Source organism: Pollicipes pollicipes, unplaced genomic scaffold (genome assembly GCF_011947565.3).
Source record: "Pollicipes pollicipes isolate AB1234 unplaced genomic scaffold, Ppol_2.1 Scaffold_6138;HRSCAF=7277_pilon_pilon_pilon, whole genome shotgun sequence".
NCBI lineage: Eukaryota > Metazoa > Arthropoda > Thecostraca > Pollicipedomorpha > Pollicipedidae > Pollicipes > Pollicipes pollicipes.
This window is the reverse complement of record NW_023596818.1, coordinates 7987871-8006467: the sequence shown is the minus strand read 5'-3', so window position 1 is coordinate 8006467 and position 18597 is coordinate 7987871. Positions and strand designations below refer to the sequence as shown.

The following is an 18597-nucleotide window of genomic DNA, read 5'->3' as shown; positions in this document are numbered from 1 at the left end:
TTTCAGTGCCAAAGCCTTTTTGGATCCTTTTTGTACACCAAACGCTATACTTTAATAGAGTTTGAGATTCGTTGTATTCAAGCTTAATTTCCTTCTTGCCATATCAACCAGTCAGGCTTGATAACCAAAAGCAAGTTTTACAATATGTCCTTTGCGAGCAAGATTTTGACACATTTGTGCATTGTCTTTGGCCATGAATCTAAGGACTAAAGCAATGTTGCCGTGAAGTATTAGCACTTCTCTCTGACTTGCAAGACTATCATAAGCTTCAGTAAATTGTAGCTGCCAAACCAGGTAACTCCTGGGTAAAATAAAGGTAGCCTAGGAATCATACTATGCTGTAACTTTGTGGTTCATGAAAATTTTTCCTAGATGTAGACCATTTGATCTCTTTTTATTTAAGTATGTAGACATTGGATTTCCAATCCAGTTTGCGGTCAGTGTTTTGTATTAATCATTTAAAAGTAGCTGATATTGTCATCAGTTGTAACATAGGACTTTCTAGTAAACAAGGTTGATTTCTACAATTTGTAGGGTATATACTATTATTTTTCAATGGAAATCTTTCAATCTTACAATGTGCATTTTTGTGAGTTGATCATTAGGGCAAGCTTGTTTTGTGATGCATGATTTAGCCCTTAACATGGATTTTGCTGCTTCAATTTACATAAGCTCCTTTTGTTGAGGATGCTAGCTGGAAGCCATGGACAAAGGTCATGCATAGGATATTGATCTTAAATGAGACTCACTGCATGTGACATGCTATTGTGATCAGCATCACACACTTGGCAGTTGGTTGCTGTAAAGCCCAAATCATCATCAAACTGTGCTGCGTTGTATGTTTCCTGGTAACCCTCCCCAAGTTAGAATCAGGACTGGCCTGCAATGTGCTGACGTGCCCATGTCTTTCCCAGATCCGGAATGGCTGACCAGCAGTTCTGCTTGCGGTGGAACCACCACCACACCACTCTGATCAACGTGTTTGAGTCACTGCTCAAGGATGAGAGCCTGGTGGATGTGACACTGTATGCCGAGGGCCGGCCAGTGCGTGCGCACAAGGTGGTCCTCTCTGCCTGCAGCCAGTATTTCAGGGTATGTACTGCCACCCAGGAGATTGAGTATGTCAGTCAGCAGGACTGTGGAGAGCTCATGGGTTCAGGATAGCTGCAGATGGTAGCAGATAGCTGTATGCAGCTGGTGTTAAAAGTTATTGAAAGGTTTGTGGGGGGGGGGGGGGGTGACAGGAGCCTCATGTTACAGTTATGTAGGGGCGTGGTTTCTGTTGAACTGTGTGTATGTAAATGATGGCTCAAATTATGATTGCTGTGATAGCATTGGTTGTGAAATATTACTTGTTTAACAGTTGCGGTGCTGTGGTCACAGCTTTGTGGCATGGTTTTTAGAGACCATTTCGCCACTCAAGTGAAGGCATGGGCTCACTACGTGCTTCCGTTGCAGGCGATTTTCTCAGCACATCAGAAAACCACCCAGTCATCATCCTGAAGGATGTTCCCTTCAGTGAACTCAGGGCTCTGGTGGACTACATGTACATAGGTGAAGTCACGTTTGCCAAGACCAGCTGGCGTCGCTGATCAAAACGGCCGAGTCGCTGAAAATAAAAGGCCTGGCCGACGGCAGCAATCGTAAGCCGCCGTCCTCGCCGCCGCCGCGTTGCCGCTGCAGCTGCCGATGCCGCTGCGCCGTGCCGCCGCTGCCGCTGCCGTCAGCGCGCAGGAAGCCGCCGCCGCCGATGGCCGCTGTCTTCTGCCGATGCCGCCGCCGCGTTCCAGACGTGACGCGCCGCTCTGCCAGCCCGCACGCTGTGGCGAGCGAGTCACCGGCGGCGACGGCCAGCAGCCGGCCGACGCCGGCCGAAGCAGCCCACGGCCGCGTGTCGCCGCCGCCCTGCAAGCGGGCGCGCCGGCCATAGGCGAAGACAGTCCGGAGAGCGGCGACAGCCCGGGCCGGGAGCGGGCCGCGAAGCGAGCAGGAGCGGCCGCCGTCGGCCATCGTCGCCCAGCACCTGCCCGCATCCCGGCCACCATCACGCGCTGGGCGCGCGCGCGACTCGCCCTGGAGCTGGACCTGAGCGTGCGGCCCACCGTCAAGGCCGAGCCGCCGGCCGACGGCCGTCCGCCGGCCGAGGACAAGGAGGAGAACGCCCTCAGCGACGACGGCAGCGACGAGGGCGGCGCGAGGAGACGGACCGTGCGGACCGTCGGCGCCGCCGGCCGGGCCGCCCAGCTCCGAGGCTGCCCTTCTGAACGCCGGTAAGTGCAGGCAAACGCTCGCTCCCTCTGTTGATATGCCTACCATGCACTGGTGGGATACGGTGACGCCGGTCCAATTCTGCCGCGACATTCTTGCGAACTGGCGAAACCGGCAGGGTCCGACATTATGAGGAGGTCAAAGCAATGCACACATACACACACTAAACGGCATCTCCTGAGTACAGCAACAGCGAATGCTTCAGAGGCGCCCTGAATCGGAGGGCCAGCTGTCAGTTACGGGGCTCTGTCCTGAATATGGTCGAAATGTGTCATCTATGTAATCACGGGTGTTTTAGGATTTATCACCAATGACATTCCACTGCCTGAATGAGATCACTTAACTTCTGCCGCTTCGCCGCATACTCGCTGCAGCCCGACAAAGCTGACCTTATAGATGCGTTTGTCGCTGATGGTCCTGCCGTGCACTGAGTTCTAAGCCTCCACACTGCCTGATTCCAACCCGGTGAAGGAAATCACAACTCCGACTTATAGGTCATTTAGCCGGTTTCCACTGAGTCAGATCCAGCGATATCAGGTTAGAGGTGGGCTGTTCCTTGAGCTTCAGAAACATGCATTGGAGGCATGTTTGGTTAAGAAAATGAGGGAATGTTGTGTATTTTATTTGCAGCGCGTTTGAATTCTGTCCGGAAAAGAAAATCTTGTTTGTAGGTGATTATTGTTTATGGTTGACCCGTCGCGTGGCTGATTCTTCAAGCTCATGCTGCCGAATATGGTCCAGCTCCAACGGTACTGCTTTTTGAAGGAATCAGTTCCCCTTGACCTACCAAAAAAAATGAATTGTCTCCGGGGTGAACTGCGCCCAACGTCCCGGCGCCAGCCTGGCTCGCTGATCGTTGCCTCGCCGCTCACGGACCGCGCCCACCGGTCGTGACCGGTCGTGAATGGTCGTGACTAACTGCTGATCACGGGCCGTTCTCTCGCCGGGCGCCAGTTCGCTGCTTAGGGGTTAGCTTCATGCTACAAGCCTCTGGAGATTCTGACTCAAGGATCTGCATGCTGACATTCTGCATGTATATGACCTGTCCTTCACGTCCATCCGCTCCTGTCATCGCCACAATGTAAATGAGATGATGCGCGCTTACTTTGTTGGCGGGAACTGTCTGTGCATGTCCGATTTGGAGCGGATTCCTCCTGCTGACTGGGGATTCCACCATGCAATGCAGCGCATCGCATTGCAGTGATAGTTTTCATTCTTGGTGTTTATACGCGTGATGCAGCATTGCATCTGCATCAGCCTATTTAGACACAAAATGTCGTAAGTTGTTCCGTGCAGCTGCGACCGAACATAACACATGCGTAACAGCATACAAATGACCTTATTTCTCGTTGAATAACTCACGCTGGGGAGCGAGATGCATTGATTTTTTGGCTGCAAGCTTTTGTCTAAAAATGTGGTTTGTGACAAAACAACGGCAGGTATTCTTGTTCTGACAGCTTTAGTAATGTGCTGCAAATAAAGCGCATTCAACTTGCTCATTTTGTCATCGATTAGCTGCTGTCACGTGCTTGTAGCCGAAACATCAATGCATGTACTATATTTTCTCATAATCATTCAACGGGATGAGGCCATAAGAACTACCGTAATTTCATGTGCAACTTATTCCAGCTGTTGCGCGGCCGAGCGGCGCGCTGCATGGCCCGTAGCGTATGAGAGCGATAAAAACCGCAATGGTCAAGTTCATGTGAGATGCTACATGGCGACCAGGCCTATCGTTTCCTGCTAGAACAGCAGACCGTCCATAAACGGACCGTGGTGAGGGCTGCTCGGTGGGAGATCAGTCCCCGTTTTTTTTCTTTTTGAAAGTGAATGTACTTAAACTCAACCCCAGGAGAGCTTTTGTGCACACGCGCGAAAACTTAGCGATCCATTCGTGAATTTTGCTCATCTGCTTTATGGAAGCGACGTCCTGTTGATCGTACCGTCGCTCGTGTTCGCTATTGCGGGGCGGAAGAAACGCGAACAGCTCTGGCGCGGCGCTCATTTCTCCGCAGCATCTTGGCGTTGTGTAATGCTTCGATTTGTACATGTCGGGACTGAGGTATTGGTACAGGCAGCGTTGTGCAGGATTTTTGTATTGGAAGTTTCCAGCTGGCCGAGTAAAAGTTGTGAAGGTCGCCGGCATTCCGTCCATTGCTTCAGGCAGATCAGCTTTCTGGCCTCGTGGTGATCATGGCAGCATATTGTCGACTTTGCAGGGAATGGTTATCTTGCGGGGGTATGATGCAAGAGATATTTCTGTCAAAGTAATGCTGTCGGAACCCGCCTGTTGACCCACGCCTGGGTAATTACGCTACTAACTCAGTGAGGCTAAGAACCAGGAAGCCTTTGCCATTCAGTGGTTTCAGCGAAGGCTAAGGTGTCATTAAATTATATAATGTGTCTTGAATACGGATCTAGGACCATCGTTAGGAAGTAAGATGTGCGTTGTAATACTTCTGTTTTTTTTTAATTTTATGGCCGTGCGCTTGGAAGCCTCCTACTGAAAACTGTCCTCAGACGCAACCAAGTTGGTCCGCCATCGTGTTGCGGGTGCTTCGTTGTCTAAAACATGTCAAGTCTGTGTTTACGGCTGTGGTCTTGAGCATGATTCTGCAGCGTAGATTAAAGGAGCCGAAATCCTGGAATTTCGAGCTGCATTTTATCAAGTCTATCATTGCCGATACCCGGGCCAATGGAACTGGTCGGGAACTTGAAACGTCGGTGTTTTACACGTTGTCTAGGACATAGTCTGCAGGTGAACGGAATCGCCGAAGCAGAGAGAAACTGAAATCGAAGGTTCGGAAACGCCTTCCATAATTCGATGGATCAACGTGTATATACATATAATATATATAATATATATATATATATATATATATATATATATAGATAATTATATATATATATAGTTGTGTCGCTAATTGAACACCCTTCGGGGCGTTCCACGTGTCGAATTGCAGCGGAGCCCTTTGCGCGCCGTCACACCAGTTCAAGCATCCCGCCCTGTGCTCGCTCCGCCCGGTCCGGGTTCGGTCTCATTCGGCCAGGAATCTGCGGCCCTGCCGTAGCCGACCTGCCATGGCCGCGGTAACGGGTCGGCCACCAGGGACCACCGTCCGGTGGGGCCGGGCGGCCCGGTGCCAGTCCCCCCCCCCCCCCCGTCTCTCCCGCCCCCACCCCGCCCGGTTGACACTGCCCCTGGACTTCGGTCTAGTCTTGAAAAACGCCGGCGGACGCGCGCCCGACGGGCTCGGAGGTGACCTGGGAGGGGATTGACTCGGACCACACTGGCAACATGCTGTGGATGTGAGGCCTGAGCTTGAGACGGACCGGCAAACGCGTTTAGGTTTGTCTCATTAGAGTGGGCGCGAGGCATTGCGACGCTGGTGATATAGCGGACATATAGTGCACATCGTGAAACAAACACCGGAAGAATGATAGGGGGGTTCAGACAGGGCACACGGCCAGCTCAGGTATCACGCTGGTCATAATAAGTTGTCTAGTATCCACTGTCTAAATATTTTGTGTTGCTGCTTACGCCGTCTTTCCAGCTCGCTAATGTAGTTCCCACGTTTGGTTCTGTGGTGCTTCGTCGCAAGTTGCATCGCTAGTGTTTGCATCTTTTTAACTGCAGTATTGTCATTTTCCGATAACCGCGTTATCTGCAGTAGTTATGTTTACGAGTAACGGTTTTTTTAACGACCTCTGTTGATGTCATGGGTTTTTGGGTGAGCAATTCGAAGTTTTTGGTCAGTTTCGAAATTATTTTGATTTCAGAAGGTCAGGTTTATTTAACACTGTTGTTTTCACACGAAAACAACACTGTTGTTTTCGTACAACAGTGTTGTGCTTTTGATGACAATTAGTACTTTTACGTGCCTGTTTTGAGGCACTTGTTTGACAAGAGCCAAGAAGACAAAGTTTCTTAAGGGGTTGATTAATGGAATTCATCAGCGAAAAAAGTTTGATACAACTATGTGGCAATTCAATGTGTTTGGGTAAATTTTGGTGGATGGTTGCCATGCATGGCTCGGGCATGCAATCTGTGTTCTGATTTCCCACAACCGGCCGTCCCTAACCTGGCAAATAGACGCTCGTTGAACTGCTACAGGCGATTATGCGCTTGGCACTGCAGCGCCGCTCGGCCCGGATCCGAAGGGGGAGCTGTCTCCCCCCCCCCCCTTCCCATTGCTCGGCTCGGGTCCGAATGGGAAAACTGTCTCCCTCCCCATCGCTCGGCCCGGATCCGCAGGGGAATCTGTCTCCCTCCCCATCACTCGGTCCGGATCCGAAGGGGAAACTGTCTCCCTTCCCATCGCTCGGACCGCATCCCGTGAACAGTAGCTGTGGAAGTGTGCAAAATGACCACAGTATTCGACGCGCCCTAACACCCAAATTAACGACAAGAGCGCACGAACCGCTAAACTTTGTGATTTTGGTGGTGATCCACGGAAGGTGGTCGTTTGATGATGTTCCGTGTAAATCGCGAAAAGTTATAAAAATGATGCATTTTGTAAAACATTCAGTTGACCTGTTGATGAATTCGGTTCATGCCGTCCGAAATTTGCAAAATTATAAAATTTTGGATGCAGATACTAAATTTCTAGAGCCTGTTACCATAATGTACTGTGACACGAAACAGTTTGTTTCGTCCTGAAGGTTGTTATTTAGTGGAAGCACAGCCTTCGGTAGACACTGATTTAGTCGCAGATAAGTTTGTGTGAAAAAAGGACATTTAATCAATTCTACTTTTGGCCACCACCATTTATCGGCGTGCAGTGGTGACGAGACTGCATGGGGCTGAGTGGGAGTCATTAGCAAGAGTATCACCTTGTGATTGGTTCTCCTCGTTCGCAATCAGGATTCTTAATGGGTGAGAGTACACGGGGGAGGGGGGAGGGGTACGTGATTGGTTCTCCTCGTTCGCAATCAAGATTCTTAATGGGCGAGAGTACACGGGGGAGGGGCACGTGTGCTACAGTGGCTACCCCCATTGGGGCTTGTTGGTGTGTTCTGTTGACCTTGGTACCCCGGGCCCTCGGTCACTGGCCCCTGGTCTGTTGGCCGTGCTGCCAAGTGACGGATACCGGCCCGCTCCACTCTGGCGCGATCGCTGTCCGCCAGCGTGGCCGGCGTCGGCCTGTCCCACCGCGGCCGGTCCGCTCTCCGCCGGCGTGGTAGAGCACCTGCGCGGGCGTCGGTGTTGTTGTTGGCCGTGCAGAGCGGGTCGGCCGGGGGCCATGACTCACGAGAGCTGTCAAACGGTGTGAGCTGCCGCCGCCAGCTCCACCCGTCCGCCGGCGGCAGGCCAGCCGCCACCGCCTGCCAGAGCAGGGCTGTTTGTTTTCTGAAGGTCGGAGGCATGATGTGCTATGTTGTTATTTTTTATTATCATAATAATGCCTTATGACGTGCTTGAACGGCGGGACGAAATATGTATTGTTTCTGGATTATAATGCGTCTAACGTCTGCCTAACACGTGGTGATTGGCGGTGAAGCACCTCGCGAGCTCTGCACCATCACGCATGTCGCGGCAAGCGCAGGGATCGCGGCAACCGTCAAGTTACGTTTTGTTTTCCGATTGCGCTTGCAACTTCGCACCACCTCCGCAGAGAACAGCCAACGTAGTGAGACCTTGGACCTGAGGTCAAAAATATAAAAATTTTGTAGCATCGGTTAGTTGCTGGATGGCTATGTGCATGTATTACCTGATGTGTTACCATTTCATTTTCTTGCTAGTTATTACCTGTTTGGAAAAATACAGTTTTTGATGAAATGCCCAAATCCTCATGCAGCATCCATTGGGCCGAGGCGTTCGTTATGAATAGTTCGCCCGCACCAATATGGCTGCACGGCTGATGTATTGCGAATTCGGCAGATGGTCATGACTTAAGGCACAGATAAAGATCGCCGCCCAATCGCTGAATATGGATGCCAACTGTGCCGAAGTGCTGCCGCAGGTGGTCGTTATGTTACGCCAGCTCGGCTCGGCGATCGTGGATGAATAGCTGCCCTGAATAGAGAGCTCACTGGCGCTATTTGCCCTTCATTGACCGAGTCTCCGAGGTCAGGAGGGTGGGGTCGTCGGCATTCGTGATCGAAACTGCAGTGCGCGCGTTTTCGTACGACGTTATCATCGTGTAGTTGGTCACATTCGTCGCATTGCGACCAAAAGACCGTGTCTGAAGTGCGCCGCTTTTGTCTCGGTTAGCAGGCTCCAGCGCCTGGGTAGGATGCGTTTCATGACTGCGATTTTCACCTCCGTGCGCCACGCGGCTTACCCGTAACCTTGCGCTGGTCGATGGCCTAAATGCGTTCCCCCGCTCTGCCGTATGGGCGTCTATGGCCGCTGGAGTCGGCTCGCCCTCAGACGCCAGTAAACAGCAACCATCCTGCCGGGTCCTGCTCTGGGCACGGCAATCTAAGTAATGACAGGAAGCAGATGGCTTTAGTGCCCCGCTCCAAGCAGCTTTCTTCGTTTCACCGTAATGGCCGCTGCACGGTCCGGGCGACCATGGCGGCGCGGAGGCGGCGGCGGGTGCCGCGGCCGGGCGGCACCGCGGCGTGAGCCGATCCCGGGTGGTCACCCTGCATGACGTGCCAGTCATGCCGCGTGACGGCAGACGGGAAGCGGCGCCACCACCGACCGCCCATGCGTGTTCCGTTGGTTAGGTGCTGCTGATGATGATTGGTGAGCCGTCTAGGTGTGTGTCTTGCATTTGGTATGGCGCGGCGTCGCGTTTGCTCTGTGTTCGTAGGCTGCTTTTCGGCCCGCGTGATTTGGAATGGGAAGTCGGGCTGGTGACGCGTGATATTTGGTTCCTCTCTGGTCATTGTCCGCATGCTGCTCCGCGTCCCGCCGCTGTCGTACGGTGTGATCCTGGAGCCGGTCCTGCCGTGTGTGTCTCCCGGCCACCCGCGGCAGTCGGCTGTCCAGCTGGCCGGTGCGGTCGGTCGGTCTGGCTCGGCGCGCCGAGGCCCGGAGACGTGCCTGCCCTCCAGCCGGGGCCGACGTCCCGGAACGCGAGGCAGCACCAGCCGCTGTCGTCACGACCCGGCCGGCCGCGCCGCCGCTGCACGCCAGAGGTCACGGCCGCCAGGTCGGGGCCTCCGCTGCCGAGCCAGGGAGACAGGGTCGCACTGGAGCAGGTCCCCCGAACGTGGGCCAGACCAGCTTCGGGTCATGTGGTGTTGTGTTGGGTCATGTCCGCCGCCACTTGACCTTGAGCGTGGGATATGGTCATGGATATAACGATGTTAAGAAATGCTAACGACGTTCGTTTGTTGGCACATGTTGCGTCTTTCGTCTCACCGCCGACAGCAACACGGCAGCTGGCCGATGTGTTCCGAGCGGCCGCCTCGCGTTGCTGGCGAGCGGCTGTCACCGGCCCTCGCCCGCTGCTCTATAACGGGCCGGTCTGCGCGCCCCTCGTCGCGCCCGTCGCAGCCCCCACATGGCCGCTGAGTCAGAGGCGAGCGGCGCCGACGGTCGGCACCGGCGCGGGCCGGCAGCCTCGCAGCGCTCCCCCCGGGCACGCGGAAGGCTTTGGCCCCGCTGTTTATTTACGGCGAGCGGCGCGGCGTGCGCTGTTGGGGCAGGACCGGCGCCGGTCGCCGCTCTGTGGCCGCCGCCGCCGCCGCCGCCGCTGCCGCTGCCGCTGCCGCTGCCGGCACCGGCCTGCCGTTCAGGTGTTTTCGCCGCCGCCCCTGTTTGCCGGCCGGTGGCCGGAGCGCCTGTTTTCTGGCCGCCGCGCCGCGCCGCGCCGCTGCTGTCAGCTCGCTTGTTTGGCGGCTGTTGGCCTTGGCTGCGTGCCGCTGCCAGCCGCGCGGCGTGCTAAGCCGGGCCGGCGCAACTGCTGCCGATGTGTCAGCGAGCAAGGTCACCCATGACGTCTGGTGCTGCCCCCTGTCCGCTTTCCCTCGGCGCCGCGACCCTCTCCCCGCGGCGGCGGCGTCCTCGCTACCGCTCCCGCCCTCTCTCCGCCCTCTCTCCGCCCGTTCTGGCGGGCGCGACCCGATGAAGAGACATCGGGGGGGGGGGGGGGGGCGGGTCAGTGGTCGTTTTTGGCGGGCAGACGGCCGTCGGCGCTGCTGACCTTTGCTGTGCGCCCCGGCACGGCCGTCCGCCCGCTTTGTCCCGTACGTGATCGCCGGGGCCGAGAGTGGCGCACAAAAAGACGGCGGCGCGCGTGGCCGGCGACCCTGCCGGCCGTGGCAACGATGCAGCGGCCGACAGCGGCTCCCCGGCAGAGCGCAGCGCTCCATATTGATTAATGCAGCTACAAAAGGGATACCGATCGGGATGGTGGTGCTGTTTTCCGCGTTGGCTTGTCAGGTGTTTTCGCGCGCGGCCCACCTCTGTGGATGTCGGTAAAAGCTGTATTTTTGTGAATGAGGCACACCGATTTAAGTGTGCCCTCTCTTGTCTCCCGTTGCTTTTGAATCGCTTCCTTTCTAGCGTAGCAGGCCGTGGGCCAACTCGGGGTACTTCCCATGTGGTTTATGGGGTCAGCCTCTGCGTGCTTGAGTTTCAGCCTAGTGTCTGATAAGGGAGAGAACGGTTGGGGTAGACGCAGGAAGCATATTTCTTTTTTTGCATTTCTTTCGCGTGTTTTTCATTCGAACCTTCCTGATTTTCAAACAGATGTCAACGTGAACGGCTGCAATGCGGACAGGCGAGTCGCGGTCTGTTCCCCACCTAGGCCACCAGATCCGGGCTCGGCTCAGCCCAGATGGCACCTGAGGTCAACCCCCACATTCCGCGTCTCCCCTCAATCTCGGCGCCTGTGCTGATATCAGGTCGCTGCCCAGTCGGCGGCGGCGGCGCGGCGGCGTGCCGGCCAGGCGGCCACCTCTCGCGGTGCGGACCCACCGGCCGCTCCGCCGGCCCATGTCAATCGAGGCCCCTCCTCCGCGCGCCGCCGCCCTGCCGCGCAGCCGCCGCCGCCGCCGCCGCAGTATGTTGAACTTTGAGTTGCTCGACCTTGAGCGGGCGGCAACGGCGAGGCGGCGGCGCGCGCGCCGCTCCCCTGGCGGCGGCGGCGGCGTGACGGGACGGCGCCTCCCCCGCCGCTCTGCCTCTCTCCCCCCGCTCTCTCCGTGCACGGGCGGCGGCGGCGGCGGCCGGCGTCCTGCTGCGCCGGCCGGGCGGCCAAGCATGGGCCGCCCGGCGGCGGCAGAGAAAGAAAAAACGGCCGGCAGGAAATTCCGCAGGTACCCGGCTGGGCGGGGGGCGACCTTATGACACGCTGTTTTTGTCGCTAGCTGCTGTGTGCGGCGGAACGGGGCCCGGCCGACCGGCCGACCGGCGAGGCGCTCGGGCCACGAGCCGCTCTGGATCACCTCCGCTTGCTCCTCACACACGCGGGCGGCACTCCCTGTGTTTGAGTAGCTCGCCTGCGATGTTTGTCCAGCTGGGATGGGTGGTGTGGTTAGGAGTTTACTTTCTCGCCGCTCCTCGCGCCCCTGGCATAGCTTAGTTGCAGCTTCATCGGTACGGCAAAGCGTCAGCGGCTTCCAAAGGCTTGATTTGTGTCACAAAAAAGCGAAAAAGCTGATGTCCTGACCGCGATGAGAACGTGATGACGAAGCGTGTTTTTTGAACTCTGTACGCGCGTGGAGGCGGGCTAACAGACGGCGTTTTTGTCCGATAAGTGCAGGAAATGCATCCTCCATGACATTGTCTCGACCTCAGGGTGCCCGAGGTGGACCTGGCCTCTCGCACCCGCGGCTGACCCATGTCCTGCTGATGCTCCCCAAAACGCGAGTTCGTTCGCGGCCTTCGGACTCCATGCCAACGTCGAATCAACGATTCTCTGCCACCGTTTGTTTGGACGGAGTGGTGGCTTGAACCGCGGTCCGACCACGTGGGGCGGCATCTGGCGACCTTGCCGAGCCGCTGCCGGCGCGTACCCCGTGCGCCGCCGCCGCCGCTGACCGGCGGGTCGTGAGAGGGAGGCGAGGGGAGCGGCTGTTTTTTTGCCGCTGCACTGCTGGCGCGGCAGGAGCCATTGTCTGCGGCCGAGCCGGGTCTGGCTCGGTGTGGTCGCACCGGTCCCGGTCCCGTTAACGGCGCCGCCGCTGACCGCCGCCAGAGGCCGTGCCGGCCGGCTACAGGGGGCGCCGCTCGCCTCTCGCGCAGGCCGCGGCCCGCCGCCGGCCGGTGGCGCCGACACGGATTCTCCGGCTGGCTTGCGTTGCAGTCATGTGTATGCATCAAAATACCGTGGCATGGAGATGGCATCAGTGCGGGAATACGGAGCAGGAACTATTACTAATCCGTGGCACAGTCTGTCATTGTCTACCTGTCACAGTTATTGCTGTGTTGTTGGAGGATACAACACCCTTGGTGCTTCACAGCGCTTATATTACAAAAAGGCCCTCGATTTAGTGAGCTTTTGCTCTCGTCAACGCAGTTACGACGTAGGGAACACGAACGCGAGCCATCTTTTATGCCACTGTACAAAATGCTCTTCGTTCCTTCAAAGCGCAATATCCGCGAGCTCACTAACAGCGCTGAGCGGATCGGCTCACTACCAGCTGCCGCTCTGTGCCACATTCACGACACATCGATCCGCCCCTACGAATGCTTTGCTGTGTGACATGTATCCATTCCTCCCCCCCCCCCCCCCCGCTCCTTCCCTCGGCGTCTCTGTTACCAGCACTGTCTGTCTGTTGGCGCCGCCGGGCCTGACGGTGTGCTCCTCGCCCGACAGGCTACATGAACTGGCAGCTGGGCGGCGACGGAGTGGAGGTGCCGTACGTGCCAGCCACAGAAGCCGGCGGACCGCAAGGTACTGTCCCCACACCTGCCGCGCACTCCCACCACCTGTACGTGCGCGGGCGTGTGTGTACGTGTGTTTATACGCAGGTGGTACATTCTTTTACCCTCGCCCCCGACTCCGGGCTGGAGAAAAGGGAGAGGGAGAGGGACTCGTGTGAATTGCTCCGCCCTGTTTTCTGTCTCTTATTGGGAGGCAGCCTGGTCTCTCCAAGAATGGCCATGGCTGGGTCGGAGAGTGATTGGTCGGGCGTGCCTCTGTGAGTGCTTGTGTTCGGGGATGGGGACGTGAGAGCGAAAGGGGCCTGCTCATGCGGTAGATGAACGGCGAGTGGGGAAAGGAGAGGAAGCGGAATAGTGGCAAGTAATGCAGAGATAGCGAGAGTGTCCGTTTCGGGACGGCGCACCGGTTTCGACAGTAACACTCCTCGCTCCGTCCCTTGCGCCGTAGAAATCAGGTGATTTAGCTGGTCGTATGACGGGGTAGGAGGGGGGCATTATTACTGTGACCGTGAATATAGCCATTTGCGAGGGGGCGGTTGCCATGACGACGGGCCCCAAAGCAGGCAGTTAACTGGTCAGGAGCCCGCGGCATAACGGGACGTGCCTTGAGGATGACTGAGCAACAATGATAATCAGCCTTGGAAACCGGGAACAATGCGTGGTGCAGCCCTTCCTGCTTTATAAAGTGCGTTAGCTGCCACGGCTGTGAGGACGATAAACAGCTGTGTCGGGTTTGTTGGCGACGCTGCGTTGCCCGGGGAGGCGACGGTTGGGGATTTGTCTGATTTTGCGGCGACGGGTGGCTGATGGATTACTGATCAGTCTCGATAGTCTGAATGACCGGCCGGGGTGGAGATGTGACTGACGATTTCGAGATTCGGCTGGTGCGTGCTCCTCTTCATGTTACTTGCAAAAGATGCCGCCGCAGCTGGTGTGTTACTGGTCAAGCGACCTTTACTGGTTGGAGCCGCCGGCACGGCCTGAAGCGGAGGAAAGGATTTTTCGCCCACCCTTAATAAGAACAAGCCGCCTAAATGCCTGGGCTCGAGCTGCTGGATGAAAAGAATGGTGTCTGGCTCGTTCTTTAAACTATCCCTTCAGCACGTTTCCTCGTAATGCAAATGATATTGTAAAAAATGGCCTGTAGACAGGTTGTGTTGCTGTTTTTGGCAATGCAAACATTTTGCAAATCGGCCCCAGTTAAAGTTGTTGGACGACATACGTTTGGATTTACACTCGCAGCGTAATGTCAGATTGCATCCCACGACAGTAGCGTGCGGATAGCAAAACCAACACTGAAAATGAACTAAAAACATCGACTACCGAAAGCATTGTAATGGCTAAGAGTGGCGACGGGTATTCCGCCACGTTCTCGCACCTGTCTCGGCCAGGGAACGTGGGCGGCGACGCTGCATGCCACTACTGCGTGTGTGCTGAGGTGGACGCGACTAACGCGGTGCGTGAGAGTGCGGATGAGTGCTGCTGGCGGCGCTGTGTCGGCCGTGTCGAGTGCTGGACGCTGTGGTGGCGGGCGGCAGCCGAGCGCCGCTGGCGCCGACCCATCTGCTGGCTGTGGCGTTCGCGTGTTCCCCTCCCGGCGGGGTGGCCCTGCCCGGCGCGGCTGGTCGCCGAACAGTGCCTCCGCACGGCGCACCGCCCCCGACCTGCACACCCCCTCACTGGCGGCGGCGGCGGCAGCGGCGGCTCGCGTGCGGTCGCTGCGTGCCGGCACTGCTCTGTCCGTCGCCCGCACGGCATCGATTCGACTCCCGGAAGAGCGGCCGGCCGGCCGGCCGTGCACGCCACCCGCCGGCTTCGGCGCCACCGACACAGAGCGGAGCAAGCCCCGCCGGCGCAGAGAAGACACGAGAGGAGCGTGCGCGGCACCATCCCGTGGCATCCTCCGCCCCGTCCCGCGCCCGCCGGCCGCGCGCCCCGTAGAGTGGAGCATGCTGGACTGCTGGCCCGGCTGCGCGCGTCCCGCTTAGTCAGTCGCATGAGCGCCGCAGGCCGCGGCCCCGCTCCCCGCCGCCTCCGCATGCTCCCACTCCTGATTTGCCTCCGGGCGCTGTCCGTGGTACCCGAGTTGTCGTAGTTGTGTGCGCTGGCCGGTTTTGTTCGGACGAGAGAGCCGTCCGGTTTGTGTTGGCTGCCGGTCCGGTGGCCGTCCGGTCTTCGCCGGACCGCCGGACCGCCGGACCGCCGGACTGCCGGACCGGTGCCTGTAGAGCCGTAGCTCCAGCGCCGCCGCCGCCAGTGTGTTTTGTTTCGCCGGGCTGCGACTGTACGTTCTGATTTGTTTTTCCTTTCGCCGCTTGCGATCCGCTTACGTTTGTCCTCTCTCGGGTGTTGCAGATGCGTTCCTGCACCGTGCGCTCAACGTGCGCTTCCAGCAGCTGCTGCAGCAGCAGCGCTACGACCAGCTGCTGGCGCACGCGCCGCCCCCGCCCCCCGGCCCGCTAGGCCTGCCCCTGCTGCTGCGGCGCGAGTCGCCCACCTCGCCGTGCAAGCAGTACGCGTGCGAGAAGTGCGGCCGCCAGTACGCCTCGAGCGGTAACCTGAAGCGGCACGTGAAGTACGAGTGCGGCGTCGAGCCGCAGTTCCAGTGCCCCGTCTGCAAGAAGAAGTTCCAGCACCGGCACTCGGTCAAGATCCACGTGGTGTCCACGCACAAGTCGGAGAACCCCGAGCTGATCAAGGACTATCTGATGTAACGTGCGCGCGCGCGCGCGCGCGCGGCCGCCGCCGAGGTTGACACGGGTCGGAAGCTGGGCCTGCACGGGTGTGGGGTGGAGCGCGGGACTGCTGTGATAGGCACCCGCCGACTCCGCCAGCTCCCCCTGGCGGGGACGGACGTCAGCTCAGGGCGCCATGTGGTTCCTGGCCCCAGCGGGGGCGCTCTTCAGCTCAGGGAATATGCAAGTACATAGGCGGTAACAGGTAGTGCGGCGCCCGGAGCGCCGGCCGCCGCGCGTCGTCTCCCCGGTGAGATGCGGGCCTGTGTGTCTCCTCCGTCAGGCGGTTGTGGTTAGAATTCCGCAGCGGCGATGAACTTGTGGCGGGGCGTTCGCGGGCGCTGATCGAATATTGCCCGTCGCCTTTCGAGCCGAACATCATGTGTGACCAAATTATTCGGAAAAAGTGCCTGCGGTGGCTTCCAGTCCACTGCCCCGTTGCCGTTCTTTGGAGCACGTGCGTTCAAAAGTCACCCCATATCTTGCTGGCGGCACCGGGGCCGCCGTGACGCCCTGCTTGTCTCGTGGCTAGTGGGTTGGCGTCTGGTCCAGACCGCGAAGCGACTTGCCGGCTCTGGGGCAGGTGTGTTCAGACTCACTCGCCACTTTTTTGCGGCGACGTGGTTTTAGTGCAAAGCCCCAGCTTTGCTCGTGGTGCCAGTGCCCCCGACGACGACCCGGTTTTGGGGTCAACGCGCGGCCAAGATCATCTCAGGGACGGTCTGCCTGGACGCGTGGTGACACAAGCGACATGCATGAACCATCAGGAATTTTAATTGCATTTATTTTACTCTCGGTAGGATTCGGTAGCGATGTTCTTGTGCGGGGATCGCAGTGAACAAGACAGTTGTGTTCGCGAGAACGATGCTAGGGTAAGCCTCGCACGCCGGCTGGCGCCTCGGCGTCATTTGTGCGTTACGCGCGCGCGTGTGTGTGTGTATGTGTGTGTGCGGTGTGTGAGGCCGGCGGCGTCGGCGGGGGCTCCTGGACGGACGCGGCCTGCCGTCGTCGGCGGGCGCGTCGGGTCGCCACCGACTCGGGCGCGCCTCGTCTCAGGAGTGCCGTCGGCCGCCGCCGACTGCCGGCGGCCGCCAACCGTCTCAGGGAACGGCACGTGTCCGATCGGGTCTAACGCCTCAGGGAAGTCGGCCACTGCCGACTCGTTATCTCTCAGGGATGTAGGCGATTGCGTCGCGCCGTGCTCGACTTGAAGAGGTCTCGGATGTAATTACTGTCGCGGAATCGGCCCGTCGCTGCCGTCCGCCCCCCAGAAGGGCGCTGTTGTTGCCAGGGGCTAGTTTCAAGAAGCGAAAACGACTTAACGAAAACAAATGTGATCTGCCAACTTCAAAATTCTGCCGTGGAACCGTGCAGGCTGGATGGAGGTCACCTTTACTTAGGTTGGCTCGTTCTTCGTGAATTGGAGGTGCCACTGAAACTGGGTGGGGTGGTTCATGTGCGCCCGTATGAAGTGGCCTGAAATTCGTTGTTTGGTGCTTTTTGGTGGTTTCGTTCTTTGAGACTAGTCCCGGGCCTCGATGAACCCGCTCTCTGACACCGGAGGTCCCTTGACCTGGGCAGCAGCGCACTCCCAGTACAAAGACCTACTTGCCTGGCTGGCAGGTACAATGAGCGGCCTTCGGATGGCGTAGCGTAGCAACACAACTCAGGAAACGCTTGGTGCGGACGCGGCGCGCGGGCAAACGAAGGCCGCTTACGTTGAGTGGTGGCCGACTCCACGCCTCCATCGCGTGCTGTTGTTTTATTAGTACTGGTACTTGGGTGCAAACACGATTGACGCGTTGGTAATTTTACGTCGGTTACTGTTGGACGAGTAATAGTATACCTGTGCCGTTGAAGCGTGCGCGAGTGGCCTAGTTAGTGGGGCAACTGGCGCCAGTGCCTGCGGGTCGGGTCCGGTCGGGCGTGACCAGGCCGGCGGCCGCCTGGCGCCCTCAGCGCGCCGCGCTGTTTTGTAGCAGATAGCTCGGCAGCCGACCGGCCGCCGTGTCTAGTGTGTATACTCGCCGACTGTCCAAATCAAAAGGTGCCTGCCTGCCATGATCGCGTTGTGAGGGGGAGGGGGGCGGGCCGCCCGCCTCGGCCGCCTTGCAAGCTTCAACGACGCGCCGCGCGCAGTCTCGCGCGTTTGTATTTTGTGTACGTGCCGTCGCCGGGAGGGCGCGGGCTGGGCGTGTCCCGGTCCCGCGTCGACGCCGCCGCACCCGCGCCCTCCCCGCCCGTCTGTATATGAGCCCTAGGTTGTGCTGTTCGTTTCCGGCGTGTCACTCGGACACGGCCGCTGTGGCGTGGCTCGGGGACTGTTGCTGGGGCTCCGGTCGTCGCGGCGGGCCGCGGTCTTGCTTGTTCTCCGATGCGTTCGGTCCCGCGCAAAAAGTGTGGTAAAAAATGGCGCCAGCGCGCCGCCGTGGAAGGCGCCGCCTCTTTCAGCACCATCTGGAATCGCCTAACAGAAACGACTTGTTGAAACTGTCTTAGTCTTCCATTAGAAAGGTGATGGGATGAGGTGTTGAGCGAGGAATCATGTAACATAGAGATACAGAATAAAAGTCCAATCCCTGCCGGGAGTGTTTTCTTCCGGCAGACGCGATGGCTCCTGTGACTCGGTGTGGCTGGAGCCTGGCCCTGTGCCCAGCAGCTGTGCGGTGTTGCCTAGCACGACAGGCGTGGGTGGCATTGTCTGCGGGTGTTGCGGAGCGTGGGTGGTGTTTGCAGGTGTCGCAGGCGGTTAGTAGCTACGGCAGGAAACTGGGAACGCACCACCTCGAATGTCGTCGTTCTGTGGTA

General features: G+C 58.1%; 1 protein-coding gene across 1 annotated transcript; it reads left to right on the top strand.

Moving 5' to 3' along the window:
- The first annotated feature begins 2080 nt into the window (after positions 1 to 2080).
- Positions 2081 to 18372, top strand: LOC119105880 (zinc finger and BTB domain-containing protein 49). The gene is made up of 3 exons (XM_037229436.1): positions 2081 to 2270; positions 12987 to 13064; positions 15410 to 18372. The coding sequence occupies exons 2-3, from the start codon at positions 12992 to 12994 to the stop codon at positions 15766 to 15768; spliced, it is 432 nt and encodes a 143-aa protein (XP_037085331.1). The 5' UTR covers positions 2081 to 2270; positions 12987 to 12991; the 3' UTR covers positions 15769 to 18372.
- The last annotated feature ends 225 nt before the right edge of the window (positions 18373 to 18597 follow it).

Bases quoted from the DNA above. Each gene is read 5' to 3' on its own strand.
- LOC119105880 (XM_037229436.1), top strand. From the start codon at position 12,992: ATGAACTGGCAGCTGGGCGGCGACGGAGTGGAGGTGCCGTACGTGCCA. The intron at 13,065-15,409 runs GTACTGTCCCCA...CGGGTGTTGCAG, and splicing joins AGAAGCCGGCGGACCGCAAG to ATGCGTTCCTGCACCGTGCG.